The sequence below is a fragment of the Vulpes vulpes genome, chromosome 13 (assembly GCF_048418805.1).
Source record: "Vulpes vulpes isolate BD-2025 chromosome 13, VulVul3, whole genome shotgun sequence".
In the NCBI taxonomy this organism is placed as follows: Eukaryota; Metazoa; Chordata; class Mammalia; order Carnivora; family Canidae; genus Vulpes; species Vulpes vulpes.
In genome coordinates, this window is record NC_132792.1 from 119,396,372 (window position 1) to 119,410,855 (window position 14,484).

At 56.5% G+C, this 14,484-nt stretch overlaps 1 protein-coding gene across 1 annotated transcript; it reads right to left on the reverse strand.

Annotated features, from left to right (window-relative positions):
* Positions 1 to 5,562: 5,562 nt before the first annotated feature.
* Positions 5,563 to 10,121, reverse strand: LOC112918761 (ETS variant transcription factor 3 like). The gene is made up of 5 exons (XM_072733666.1): positions 10,061 to 10,121; positions 9,730 to 9,967; positions 9,330 to 9,519; positions 8,823 to 8,925; positions 5,563 to 6,041 (listed from the first exon to the last, which is right to left on the reverse strand). Exons 1-5 carry the CDS (start codon positions 10,119 to 10,121, stop codon positions 5,563 to 5,565), a joined length of 1,071 nt encoding a protein of 356 aa, XP_072589767.1.
* Positions 10,122 to 14,484: the final 4,363 nt, after the last annotated feature.

The following is a 14,484-nucleotide window of genomic DNA, read 5'->3' on the forward strand; positions in this document are numbered from 1 at the left end:
CACAGGCAGAGGGAGAAGCAGGCTCCATGCAGGGAGCCCGATGTGGGACTTGATCCTGGGTCTCCAGGATTACACCCTGGGCTGAAGGTGGCATTAAATCACTGAGCCACTGAGCGACCCGGGCTGCCTGCCCCTTTCTCTTTCTTTACCTGTTTCTATTTCCTCTCTGTCCTGACTTGGCCATATATGAACTTAAAATATCTTCTATTTCTTTTTATTTTTTCTAAATTTTTTTTCCCTAAATTTCCCTAAATTCCCAGCATGGGGCTTGTACTCACAATCCCGAGATCTCACACACTCTACCAACTGAGCCAGCCAGCCAGCCCTAAAATATCTTTTAAATATTGTATAAGACAAACCATGAGAGACTCAACTCTAGGAGAAAGTGAGGGTCACAGGAGGGGAGGTGGTGGGGGATGGGGTAACGGGGTGATGAGTGTGAAGTCGGGCACACAATGTGATGAGCGCTGGGTGTTATATGAAACTGATGAATTACTGAACACTATCGCTGAAACTAATGATATACTATATGTTGGCAAATTGAATTTAGATTAAAAAAAATATTGTATAAGCAGGGTACTGCTTGTTCCTGGTCTTAAAGCAGGAGCGTATGGAATAGAACTAGCAAGCAAATATAACGACGTTCAATGATGCTCATGGTTTAATACAGACGGGAGAAGACCAGAGAGATGGAGGTTTATTCCTGTTAAGAGAAGCGGAGGCAGGTGGGGCAAGGCCGGGACACCGAGGCTCCAGGAGCACCTGTCCCTTGCACTTGACACCATCGGCCAGCTTGGGCCTCGGAGCCTGCTGCCAGTCTACACCGTGGCTCAGCCACTCGCCAGAGTGGTGGCCCTGAGCAAGTGCTTTGTCTCTTTGTGCCTAGGTCCTTGTCTGTAACATGGGATGACAGTGACGCCTCCCCCCTCCCCCGTTGGTCGAGCCAATGTATGTGAAGCACTTATGACAGATGTGCCTGGTTCATGGTGAGTGGTATGTCAATGTGGCTTTTTAAAGTATTCTCATCCTTTCTGAGGGCCATATGTGTCTATAGCCATTAAAATGCCATGATATTTGAGCCCATTATTTCAATGCTTAGGGTGTATCTCAAGGAATTAACTCAAAACAAGAAAAACAGATTACAACTTTGGACAAAGTTCTTGAAACCATTGTATTTACAAAGCAAATAACCAGAAACAACCTAGAAGGCCAGTGAGAGGCTGATGATCAAGCTTATGCCCCATCAGCATGACCAAACATTCCATCGCAGTAAGAGGGCCAATGTCAATTGTATATGTGCGCCACAAAGCGTTTGGGAAGTAACACTTGATGAAAAATGTGGCCACGGAACTGTGTGTTTTGGTAAGTTTGATAACAATTGGCACATATTGCCTGACTATTTGTGTTTGGGGATTAGAAATGCCTTCTGGGGCAGCCCGGGTGACTCAGCCGTTTAGTGCCGCCTTTGGTCCAGGGTGGGATCCTGGAGACCCGGGATTGAGTCCCACATCGGGCTCCCTGCGGGGAGCCTGCTTCTCCCTCTGCCTGTGTCTCTGCCTCTCTCTCTCTCTCTGTCTCTCATGAATAAATAAATGAAGTCTTAAAAAAAATAGAAATGCCTTCTTAAGATTTACTTTTAGGTGTGTGTTTTTTTTTAAGATTTTATTTATTTATTTATGAGAGACACACACAGAGAGAGGCAGAGACAGAAGCAGGCTCCATGCAAGGATCCCGACGTGGGACTCGATCCTGGGTCCCCAGGATCAGGCCCTGGGCTGAAGGCGGCGCTAAACCACTGAGCCACCCGGGCTGCCATTTTTTTTTTAAAGAGTTTTTTTTTTTAAGATTTTATTTATTTATTCATGAGAGACACAGAGAGAGAGGCAGAGACACAGACAGAGGGAGAAGGAGGCCCCATGCAGGGAGCCTGATGTGGGACTTGATCCCGGGACTCCAGGATCACACCCTGGGCCGAAGGCAATTGCTAAACCGCTGAGCCACCCAGGGATCCCACTTTTAGGTGTTTTGAAGTAGGTTGATTACTAAACAAAATTCTGCTGGACGTTATGAAGAAAGCTTGCTGCTCCAGCACTCAGTGCGCAGAGCCCTGCATCCCTCCTCGAGTCCACCTGCAAACGCGCCCACCTTCCCTGTGGGTTACTGGCGTCTGAAGCTCTGACACTTCGGATGAAAGCGTCTGAAGGGCAGTCCCTGGAACCTCAGTGCCGGGCAGCACATGGTACGTGTTTAAGAAATGTTTATTGAATTATTATATACATGTGTATAGTGTATATGTGTGTGTGTGTATAGCACATATATACTGCTTGAATATCCTTCTCTCTTGGGTAGGGTCCTCATTTGGGGGGAAAAAAAGGAAGAGGGTTAAGATTATCCTCGCTGCCACTAACAGCTGGGCGGCAGATGATTTGCTTTTGTTTTTAAATCCCAAGGCCTCTTGCACATTCGAATCAAGGGTTCTAGGGCCAAACACCTTCCCTTTCACGAGTGTGTGCTGTACCATCCTGAGAATACTGCTTCATGGGGGCATGTCACATGAGACAATCAGATGGCAGCACAAGCCAACGTAATCTAGTCCCCAAATGCATACAAACTGGGAAATGTCTACTACTGTTTTCATATTAAAAATCTCACATGAGGGGTGCCTGGGTGGCTGAGCAGTTGAGCATGTGCCTTCAGCTCAGGGCATGATCCCCGAATCTGGGGATCAAGTCCTGCATCAGGCTCCCTGCATGGAGCCTGCTTCTCCCTCTGCCTTTGTCTCTGCCTGTGTGTGTGTGTGTGTGCGCACGCGTCTCATGAATAAATAAATAAAATCTTAAAAAAAAAAAACCCTCATGGGAATAGCAGGAAATTTCCCTCTCGATATATAATATACTCTTATTTCTCAGGAGTTTGAGGGCCTCTTAGGCTCTCAGTCCACATGATTATGGAGAGGTGGAGAGAAGACTCCCTGCTCACCGGAGCACCCCCGTTCTACATGTGGCCCTTCCCCACGTGTCACTTTGGAAAGCCCCTTCCTCCCTGTGGACCATGACCACAGAGGTCCCTCTGATCCCAACAGTCTAAAGTTCATGAAACCTGGGTGCATGACTTTCAAAAACTCTGCTTGAACCCACGAGTGTTCCTGTCTTTGGAGTGCCAGAGCGCCTGGGAGCAGGGCTCGTCGGTGCACTGACTTTGCATGTCTTGTCTTGGTTCTGCTGCTCTGGGGGCGGGGATGCTGAGTATCCACTCTGTGCCCCTCACTGGGTGAGGCTGACAGCCTCGGGCAGCCGGGCAGCTGGGGGATGTGGTGTCCAGGGCTGATGACTGCACTCGGTTGTCCCAGGGGAGCTGGTAACCTGCTGTCTGTGCTCACAGACCTGTGGACCCTTTGGTGGCTTGTCCGTGATTTGGAAAAGGGGTTTGAAATGGAACGTTTCATAAAGCGTTTTTGTCCTGGAACGCCCTTCCTCACCTGAGAAGACCCCAGGGTGCCTGTCACCCTTCCCCTCAAACCCACCCCCACCAGGGTCCTGCGAGGAGCGAGTGCGCCGCCGCGGGAGGCTCTGGCCACTAGAGGGCACTGTCATGACGCGGAACCCCCAGGGCTTTCCGTGTGGCTGGCCATCCGGACTTGCAGAAGCCACCCTCTCTGCTTGAGTGATTCTCAAGCAGGGACGTTTCCTCCCCCAGGGACAGTTCACAGCCTGCTGGGGTGGGAGATGACATCTGGAGGCCAGGGATGCATGCACTAAGCATCCTGGGATGGCACGGGACAGCTCCCACAGCCAACACAATGGCCCCGGGGGGCAGTGGTGCCAAGGCTGAGAAACTGCTTGACCACAGAGCGCGCTGCCCGGACGCCTCTGTCTCCTGGAGCTGACCTGTCCGTGTCCTGGGTGCACCCACCTCGGAGGGGGATTTGGATTTTTTTTCGCAGTTTGAAACTCCAGTTCACAACTGCCAGGAACCATGGCAGGGGGGCGGGGCTGAGGCAGAGGTTGGGGGGGGGGTCTCCAGATGGGGACCCTGTCCCTGGGGTGGGCTCTCTGAACAGGACCCAGGCTCAGGACCCTGCGAGTCTGTTCCTTATGCCCAAGTGACGGCAGTAGCTCTTTGTCTCTCAATTGGGCAGGATGAGGGGACACCCTGGCCCAGGGGTTCCTCCTTCCCACAGGCTGCAGATAGGCCTGTGGCTTTGGGAGCAAGTGAGAAGCAGCCCGTCTCCTGGGAGGGAGACCCCGAGGCATCTGGAGAGGGAGGGAGGTGGAGACCATGCTCCCTGGCCAATATCCAGCCTGCAAGCCCAGGGACTGGCTCCCTGCTCATCCCAACCTCTCTGTGGGGTGAGGGCCTAACCCCACCCTGCCCTGGGCCTCTCCTTCTTCACTCTTTGGGTGTCAGTGTCCCCTTTGTGACAACCACACAGCTGCTATGAAGAAGGAGACAGCAGAGAGCAAGATGCTTGCCGTGCCCCCAGCCTGGGGCGGGGCGGGGGGTGGTGCATACACCTACTCCTTGGATGAGGGATGGGGCCTCTGTGCCTCCTTAGTTCCCGCTCCACATCCTAGAAGGGAAGTAGACACAAGTCCTAAACCTGTGATTGGCAACCCACACGCAGGAGAGCAATTTGGTTCACTCATCTTGGCTTCTGGAACATTCTCCCCCATTGGCTTTTCACTTGTTGAGCAAACACCTCTCTCTCATGTGTCTCCCTCCCCAGCCACATCCTGGGAACCAGGGGAGAGAGGAAGGTGACTCTGAGAGGCCCTGCTTCACTCCCAGCCCCTTGGACTCTGCTCCAAGGGATCTGAGGGTCATTTTGGGAAGGCGTCATCTCCCACATGGCTGGGGCAGTTCCTTGCCACCGCCTCTTTCAGCCTCTCTCTCTGGGGTATGCCGGCAGCCCTCCTCCTCGAGGACTTCAGTGGTGTTTCACCCCACAGCAGATTGGGGCATGGGAGGCATGCGGCAGGAGTGGTCAGCCAAGAGTGCAGTGTGTCGACGGCGTTTTATTCCTTTATTCCACAGCACAGAATTATAGATCTGAGGAGGCCAGTCCCTCCCTGTCCCCCTCCCTCGGGTCTCGGAGGAACAGAGACAGAAGGAAGCACCCACCCGGGACAGGAGCTGCTGGGGACATGTGTGTGGAGGGGCAGGAGAGACACTGGAGCCTGGGCTCCTGGCCTCCCAACCCAGACGCCCATCATCTCCCTCCTAGGGCAGGGGTGGGGGGTGTTGCTTCAGGCAAGGGCCCCTTATTCCCGGCTCCCTCAAAGAAAGTGGGGATTAGGCCAGTCTCCTTCATCTGATGAACAATTCCATGGGAGGAGAGGGGAGGGGAGAGCAGGAGAGGGGAAGGGAGGGGAGCCCCCCCACCTCAGTCTTCCTTACCCCTGTGATATCCTCACCCCTTTTTATTCGGCTCTACCCTTTCAAAGCCTCCTGCAGTTTAAACCTGTTTCCAGGCTGGGCCAGGCACAAAGCCAGAGAGGAAGTAGACAGGAAGAGGGGGAAGAGGGGTGGAGTTTGGGGGACTCCCACTTCCCATCGCCCCACCTAAGGAGGATCCAGGGGCCACACTGCCCTGCAGTTCTCCAAGTGGGGGGATGCAGGGTGTTTGTCCCCTGTTTTGGGTCCATGTATGTCTGAGGAGAAGCCGTCCCTGGGACTCGGGTGTCCCTTCGCCCCCATCAGGGGGTCAGGCTTGACCTCCAGCCACTGTGGCCTCAGTGACAGGAGCCGCAGCCTCTCGCCTGCTCCTGGGCCCAGCCCAGCCAACAGGGGGAGCCCCGAGAAATGGTGGGTCACTGGGGGGCACCCAGGCCCTGGGAACAGGGGGTCTGGCTTGGGGGCCCCCGGGAATGGCTGCTCCAGGGGAACAGGGGGCAGGAAGGGCCCTGAGAGGCGGGTCCAGTCAGAAGGGAGGGCAGGCAGGAGGGGAGGGGTGAAGGCGGCAAGGCCAGGCAGCTCATCTTGGGGGCTCCCCAGAAGGCAGCAAGGGCCAAGCTGGCAGGGGGCCAGGAGAGAGCCAAGGCCTGGAGAGAGAGAGAGAGAGAGAGAGAGAGAGAGAGAGAGGATCAGGAGGGATGCCCCGCATGTCCACCCAAGTCCCATTTCCTTCTCCTCTCCCCATGTGCACCTTCCTGTTTTCTTTGCTTCCAGTCTATTTCCTAGGGGAGGCCACAAGACTCAGGCAGCCTGGGTGTGCCCCCCAGGGGCCCTTGGCCCGGTTGAGGGGGGCCGTTGGTGTGGTCACCCCCAGCTCTGAGGGACAAGACCCCTGCCCATCTCCATCTCCCTGGACCCAGCCCTACCTGGCGCTTATCAGGAGCTCATAACACAACTTCGATGAAGACAGGGTTTTCTGTGACTTGTGAATCCTGTCTTCGCTCTAGTCAAGGCCCCGAGCTTGTCCCCGTGCTGGCCCCCCTAGGGTGCAGGGCCCCTACCCGGTAGGATGAAGTGACAAGGCCAGTGCGTGGGGACCCGCCTTGCCCTTCTCAGGCTGGTTGGGCCCTGGCTCTGCTCCCCTAGGAGCCTCCCCCACCCCACCTTCCAAATCTGCCCTCCAGCCCCCCTCATGCCCCCCTGCCCTCCTGCTCCGCAAGCATCCTGCAGTGGGGTGACCCGCCCTGGTCTGGGGTCCAAGGTGACCAGTGGAACCTCACACCACTGTCTTTATTTCCAGAGGCCCAATTCCCATCTCTCAAGGTCCTTTCTTAGCAAGGCCACATCATTTGACTAAAGAGCAAGGCAATCACATCTGTCAGGGGGTGGCAGGGAGGGCTAGTTAATAAAAACTGGAAAAATGAATTCATTATCACTTAACACATCCAGTATATTTTAAAGGAACAATGTTTCTGAAGCGGGATCTCTGAAGGGGAAACAGTAGACATGGTCCTGCTTGAGGCAAAGGGTGCCCTCCCTGGGTCACTGTCCTTCCCTTCGGGTCCATCCAGGACTCTGTGTCCTGGGGGCTCCTGAGGCTGTGGCTGGTCTGCCCTTGGAGCGCGGCTGAGCAGCTCGTGTAGAGATGGCTCCCAGAGTCCTTCTGTCTCTTCCTCGCTTCCCAGCACCAGCCCCGCACCTGCCACCTCTGGTTCAACAGCCTTGGCCCCTCTTCAGCTCAGGAGCAGCTTCCTCTCTCCGCATCAGTGCTCTGAGTGGACGTGGAGGGGACAGGCTCCTCTAGCTTTCTGGACCCCAACCCAGAAGTGGGCCCTGTGGCTGTCACTAGCCTTCCGGTGACCGAAGCCAGGCAGGGCATGTGTGTGCAACCCATAGCGGGCAGGGAGGTGCCAATAGCCCACTCTGGGCTGGGTGGGGGGGGCTTACTGGGGACACATGGCTTCCCAAAGAGAAAGCTCTGTGCCCAAGGCCTTTCCCAGAGCCAGGAGGGTGGGCAGGGCTGGAAGAACAGGGGTGCTGTGCAGGCTCTGTCTAGCTCCAGGGGCAGACCAGTGGCCCTGCGAGTCCAGGCATGCCCTGGGCTGCCCTAACCTGCAGCCTCAGCGGCCCTCCAGGGCCCACAGGCAGGCCCTCTGGGGCCCCAGCCACCTACACGGGGGTAGGGCAAAGGCCAAGGGTCTTTATCCCGTGAAACGGCCTGGAGAGGAGCGGTGGTAAGTCTGGGACCTCTGTATCAAGCCTCAGGCTGCTCAAGTGTCTCTGTGACCTTCTTCACAGAGAATCTGATTTTGTCACTTCCCTATTTACAGCCCTGGGAGAGCTGGCCTCTGCCAACATTTCCACAGTCTCCCCATGGGATTGCTAGAGCTGCCATGCTGGCCTTTCCCACAACCTTCTTCCTGCCCCAGGGCCTTTGCACACACCATTCTCTCTGTTTGCCATGCTCTCCTCCCTCCCTCTTCTGCCTGGAAGATCTTCCCAAGCCTGCCAGTACCAGCCATGCACCTCCTCCAAACCAAATTCTCTATACAACCAACTCATCTTTGTGACATGAAAATCTCAACGTACCTCTTTCCTGGGTGCCTCCTGCCCATGGGGTAAAGTTCAACCCCTCACCTGGGGGACAAGAGGGGCTTCCGAGCCCTCTGTGACTGGACACCTGCTGCTTTGTCAGCTTCACCTGCCACCCCTCCTGCCTGTCCCCATGCCTGTCATATCCCTTCCTCTCTGAACATGGCAAGCCACCAGTGGTCCTTCAGCTTTGCTGCACTTGCCCATAGCTGTCAGCTTTTTTTTTTTTAAGATTTTATTTATTGGGGATCCCTGGGTGGCTCAGCGGTTTGGTGCCTGTCTTTGGCCCAGGGCGTGATCCTGGAGACCCGGGATCAAGTCCCACATCAGGTTCCTTGCATGGAGCCTGCTTCTCCCTCTGCCTGTGTCTCTGCCTCTCTCTCTGTCTCTCATGAATAAATAAATAAATAATCTTAAAAAAAAAAGATTTTATTTATTAATGAGAGATGCAGAGAGCCAGAGACACAGGCAGAGGCAGGGGAGAAGCAGGCTCCCCACAGAGCCCGATGTGGGACTGGATCCCAGGACCCTGGGATCACACCCTGAGCCGAAGGTGTCCCCAACTCTCTGCTTTACACTATTCCCTTTGCTGGGTGCTTTCTGCACCTGCTTTACCTGCCCAGGGGCGGCCTTCTCCGGGACACCTGCTCCTCCGCATTCCACCAGTCACTGACTGTCTGAACCCCACACCTCGGAAATAGCTGGTACTCGCTTTGTTGAGGATGAATGGTTTGTATTATCCCTTCTCTCCAGCCTCCCACCCATGCACTCGGCCTGGCAGGTCATCCCGCCTCTGCTTCTGATTCCCTGGGGCTCCCCCAGTTCCGAGCACTCACGGGGGGCACTGCCGCCGCTCCCCTTCTTGTCCTCAGCGGCCTCTGGCAGCCCTCGGGGGGTCTCCTGTCCAACCCGACGGGCAAACAACATGCTGTGCAGGAGCTGCAGAGTGAGAAGCTAGCATGGGAGTGGGATGGACCCGCCTGGGTTCCCCCGCTCACACTGCCTCAAAAACCACTTGTAAAACAATGAAACATTCTCATAATGATTGTTACATGACCACTGCCCAGATGCCCAAGGTCCCTCCAAGGCTCCCCCCCACCTTGTGATCCACCACTGAAGGAGCGACACCTAGCAAGGAAGGAATCCCTCTTGCCCCCCAGTTGCATGCTGCAACATGTGACCATGGTTCAACCACAGCAGGGTGATTCAGGGGCCCCACCCCTGCCCCTGGGCGCTCAGGGACTAGAAGGGGGAGAAGGATGGGGCAGCTGACAGGCTCCAAGGCAGGGGGGCGGGGGGCTGGGGGCCTCCTGGGGCAGGGGCAGGGGTGCCCTTGCGCCTACCTCACTGGGCATGCCCATGGGCACCAGAGCTGGCCGAAAGAGGGCAGGGGCCCCCAGCAACAAGTGGGGGGAAGGCGGTGCCCGCACCTCCCACAGAGGATGGTGGATGACAATCAACTTGCTGAAGTTGAACTTATATGTGAACCTCTTGCCTTTGGTCTTGTGCAGGATCCTCTTATTGTAGTAATACCTGTGGAGCCCAAGGTGGAGAGCAAGGAGCTGGCCCGGGGGCAGTGAACACAGCCAGAGGCCCAGCCGTGCTCCCTCCCCCAGGCCAGAACCACCAGGGGTCCTGCCACACTCCGGGGTCTCTCCCAAGCCTCGGGGGATGGGGGTGCTGGCAACCACAGCCCCATCTTTGAACTCTGACCTCTCCGGCCCCCTGGCTGCCCCTTCTCACCTGAGGGCCCGGCTCAGCTTGTCATAATTCATCTGGGGTTTGCACTTCCTGCGGCCCCAGAGGCGGGCCACCTCATCTGGATCCTTGATGACAAACTCCCCGTACTCTCCCTGCTGCCAGGCGATGACATGATGGAACTCCTCCTTCTGCAGCAGCTCTAGGATGAAGTGCCACAGCTGGATCTGCCGGGAGCCCGGGGATGACTCTGCTTTGTAGGCCCAGTCGGGGAAGGCCATGCCTGGAGGGAGGGGTGAGTGCCACACGGTGCCGCTGGCTCAGGAGGACCCCGGCCACCCCTCAGCAGCTGGGTGAGGGGCCGGCGGAGGCTCACCTGAGATCCAGGAGCTGCCCGGGACGGCAGGTGCACCCTCGGCCACGCAGCCACAGTGCATGGTCTTCTTGGGGCAGCGAGGGCCACGTCTGGGCCTCGGAGGGAGACGGTCACTGCCGAGGCGGGAGGCCAAAAATGAAGGGAAGAGAAGCAGGAAGACATGAGGGGTGAAAGGCAGGGGACAGGGGACTGCAGGAAGCTCCCCGCACCCAGGGCAGGGCCTGGCCTCCTCTGGGGACCTCCATGAGGCCCCCATGCAGCCCCCTGGATGGCCGGAGAGGAATGCACAGGGTCCTACATCCTGCCCCCACTCCGGGGGGGTGGTGGTGGTTTAGACAGATGAGATCTCTGGTCAGGGCTTAAGGGGATTGGAGTTTATCCCAAGAGAAAATGTAATTAATCATTGGCTCTGGGTGAACCCCGAGTGGGAGGAAGTGGTAGGTGCAAACCCCGGCTCTGGGGTGCCCACACGGTTGAGTTTTGGGGGATAGCCGGGATTTGCTTCATCACTCAGGAGTCTGCAGCACCTGGTGCTTGCCTGGCATGGTGCGGGTGTTGGAGAAGTGATTGGCAATAGAATCTATGAGTGATGGGCAGCCGGGTGGCTCAGAAGTTTAGTGCCGCCTTCAGCCCAGGGTGTGATCCTGGAGACCCGGGATCCAGTCCCACGTCAGGCTCCCTGCATGGAGCCTGCTTCTCCCTCTGCCTGTGTCTCTGCCTCTCTCTGTGTGTGTCTCTCATGAATGAATAAATAAAAATCTTTAAAAAAAAAAAGAAAAAAGAAGAAGAATCCATGAGTGGTAATGAAGTTATCAATGGTGCCTTTATGTGTATGTTTAATGTCTGTCTTCCCCCTTCCCCCCAGAGTGGCCGGCCCCTGACTGTCTGGCTCCTCGACTCACAGGTTTTTGCCGAGTTGCCGAACCCCGGGCTCAGAAGATGGGATCAAGGTTGGTGCTCCAGGCTGGCTCCCACCGTCACTGAGGGAAGAGGACACAGAGGCAGAGTGTCCAGAGCACGGAGCAGGGTGCAGGGTGTGGGCCTGCTCCTGGGGTGGGCGGTACCTGCCTAATCAGGACCGTGAGTGAACAGGGATGGGCTCAGGTAACCTGGCTCTGGGTTTCCAGCTCGAGTGAAGTTGGGATGAGGTGAGCGCTGCTCTCAGCCAGAACTTACTAGGCCGGCAGGTCTGGAGGGCATGTGAAGGCTTGTCTGGAGTATCCGCCGCACCTTCCAGCACCTTCCAGACGAGGCTCACAGAAAGAAAGCCACTGACACCTGGGGCTTAGCCACCATCCCTCCACTCCTAAGGCTTACAAACCACTGTCTACGGCGGTGCTTCTCAAACGTCAACCTGTTAACGCGCCTAAGGATCCCCTGAGAATCTCTCCAAAATGCAGATTCTGATGCTGCGGACTTGGTGATGCCTGAAATTCTGCATTGCTAACAAGCTCCTAAGTCCTTGGACCCTGCTTGGAGTAGCAAGAACTGGTGGGACAGAGCAGAAGGAGGTGGGGGAGGCAGGACAACTGGGCTGGTGAGACCCTCCCAGCAGCCCCCCCCACCAGAGGTCATCGGGTCTCCTGCTCTTCCTTTCCCAGGGGGTCAGCTGACAGCTGACAAACCGGCAGCTCCTCAGGGGCAGCTGCTTCTGGGGGTCTGCAGTGTGTCCACCGTCACCTGGAGCCTGGGAGTAGGCTCCCCCCCACCCCCAGTCCCTCTGCCAGCTGACATTCTGGGACTTCCTCTCCTTTCTTCCCTTGAAGCAGCCATCCCCACTCCTACCTTCCTTTCTGGCCTTATCCACTGGGAAATTCCTCCTGTCTAACCCCAAGTGGGTTGGAAAGTGGGGGGAAGGTGCAGGGAGAGGTGCAGAGGTGGGAGGTCCCAAGGGAGGACTGTTCCTCCTTGGAGGGAGCTGCTGGAATTCCCACAGTGGCCCCCTGCCCCAGGTTCTGACGGTATCTCCTGGTCTGGAGGATTTGAGACCAGGGTAGATCTAGGATCTGGCGAGAGGAGAATGATAAACCCACACGGGAGCAGACCTCAGTGCGCCATGCACCCTGCCCAGGAACTGACCTACCCAGAAACCTCACCAGAAGTATTCCAGAAGATGGAGCTGAGAGGGATCGAGGAAATTCTCTGAGGCCACACAGCTCTTAAGGGAAAGAATGGAAAGCAAGACCTTAATTCAAGAAGTATAATTTCTGCCACCCAGGTAGGTTGCCAACACTCCCTGTCTGGCCTCCAAAGGGAAAAAAACCCCAAATGAAAAACCAAAGTGGCATCAGTAGTGGGGGTCAAGCCCTACTCCCTGCCCCTCCTCATTTCTCCAGCCTTCCCCCTGTTTGTGGGAGTCCCTCCGGGACCCCCACATCTTAGAGGAGCTTGCCGCTTGGATGTGGAAGTCCTCCTGCCAGACGTCTCCCCTTGAGCCCTTCCTTTTGTGCTGGAGCCCTGAGGAGCTGACCCACCCTCTCCCTTCACTATTGGCGTTTCACCCCAATTCTTGGTGCTCTGCTTTACCCCACCTCCGGTGGTGATGCTCCTGGGGCTGAGGGAGGCGGTCCCACTCTGTCCTCCAGCCCTCCACCCCAGGGCCCCAACCCCCTCCCTCCTGCAAAGGAGCCCAGCCCGCAGTGCTGGGCTTGTGGGGCCGGGCCAGGCTCCCACAGCTCCTAGGGCTCCAGGTACAGAGGGCTCTGAGGGGGCCAGCGTGGAAAACTGTAAATCAGAAAGGGTCATAACCTAATCCAGAATGATCAGCGCGGCTGCTCTGAAGCACTTTGTGTTGTTTGAAGGGTTATAGCAGCGAGCAACTATTCTTGTCCGGCCACCAGTGTTCTGCTTACTGAGATTCCAGAAGCCTTCTTGGCTGGTACAAGTGCTCATTACAACACATGTAGGGTTTAGGTCACGATTTAATAAAGCAGCACAGAAAATGCTGCAAACTGGAGAGAGTAAGCCTTACGCTGGGGCTTGCAGCCAAAGGAAATGTCCGAAGAAGATCTTATCTTCTTAAGAGTTGAGTTAATGTGAATTGGGCCCCTATCCTGCCCACGAGGGGCTTCACATTTTCCCCCGTGCTACTTACTGCACTGGATCCTCACAATAACCCTCTGACCTGGTGGCCATGCATGTCCCCCCTTGTACCAGCAGAGGAAATGGAGGCTCGGAAGAGTAAGGAGACTTGCCTAAGATCCCAGGGTAGGTGGAAGAGCGGGCCTGGAACAGGTCTGACTCCGTGCTCTGGGCTGTGATCAGTCAGGGGGGCGGGGAGGGGGGGACGCACAGTAAGATGAGAGGGACGAAAAAACACAGGGACACACTCAGAATAAAGAAAAAAAAAAAAAGAATTGAGAGTTTAAGACCAGTGCTGCCTACCTATCTGATAAGCAAAACTTTTTTCGTCAAAAGTGACTTTGTTGTTGGGCCTTCTAAGAGGGTGGCCTGGATTGACTGCAGACTCTCGTGATTGACCTCTACTGGGTCTTCTCCGAGAGTCCCTCCCTGACCGATGGGGGGTGGGGGGAGCCACAGAGAGAGTGGGGGAGCAGTGAGAGAGCCGGCTGTGGGGACCGTGGGCTGTGGACACAAGCCGGAGGGAAGGGTCACGGTGGGGAGACCAGAGGGGGACAGTAGAAGCACAGAGATGACAGCAGCCCCCACCCCTCCGCCAAATCCCCAATCTGATTAGAAGCCTCTGGTCTGTCCCCTTGATCTCAGCCGCCAAGTGGAGAGTAGGTCCTGAGACCTCCCCTAATGCTATTAGCTAAAGCTGCTTAGGTGGGAGTGCAAGAGGGGCTGGGGGCTGGGGCAGGCCAGCCAAACCACCTTTTCCCCTGGGGAATTTGGGGGAGGGGCAGGGATGCAAGTTCTTTCTTTTCTAAGACCCCAGGGCATCTTGTCCCTCCTGCCAGGTCCCAAACCCAAGGAGCCCTTCCCGATGCTCCACCAGCTGAACCCAGGTCTCTCCCCTGGAGCATCAGCCAGCACCCCAACTGGGAGAGGCTCCCCTCCTTGCTGCTCCCCCAGGAGGGTCCCCAGGCAGCCACTTCCCCCTCCAAGGGCCCTCAGGTCTCAGGTCATTGCCCCCCCAGCCCCAGCCCCTTGCAGATCCTCTGCCTCTGGTCTCTGCGTCTCTGGGGGCCTTGGGCTTTAAAGGGTTTGTGCCGCTGGGTGACTTGAAATGCAAAGCCGGACATCCCGGGGGGGGGGGGGGGGGGGGGGGGGCCAGCCTAGACCTGCCTGGCAGCTGGAAATTAGGGGAAGGTGGCCAGGCCCTGAGGCCCAGGGTTAGGGGAAGGGCACTGAGGGTCAGGAGGTGGGATCCCAGCCCCGCCCCCACCCCTCACTGTTTTGCTTGGGTTGACCTTTGCCTCTTCAGCTCATTTCCTGCTTCCTGACAGTTTCTTCTCCTCTGT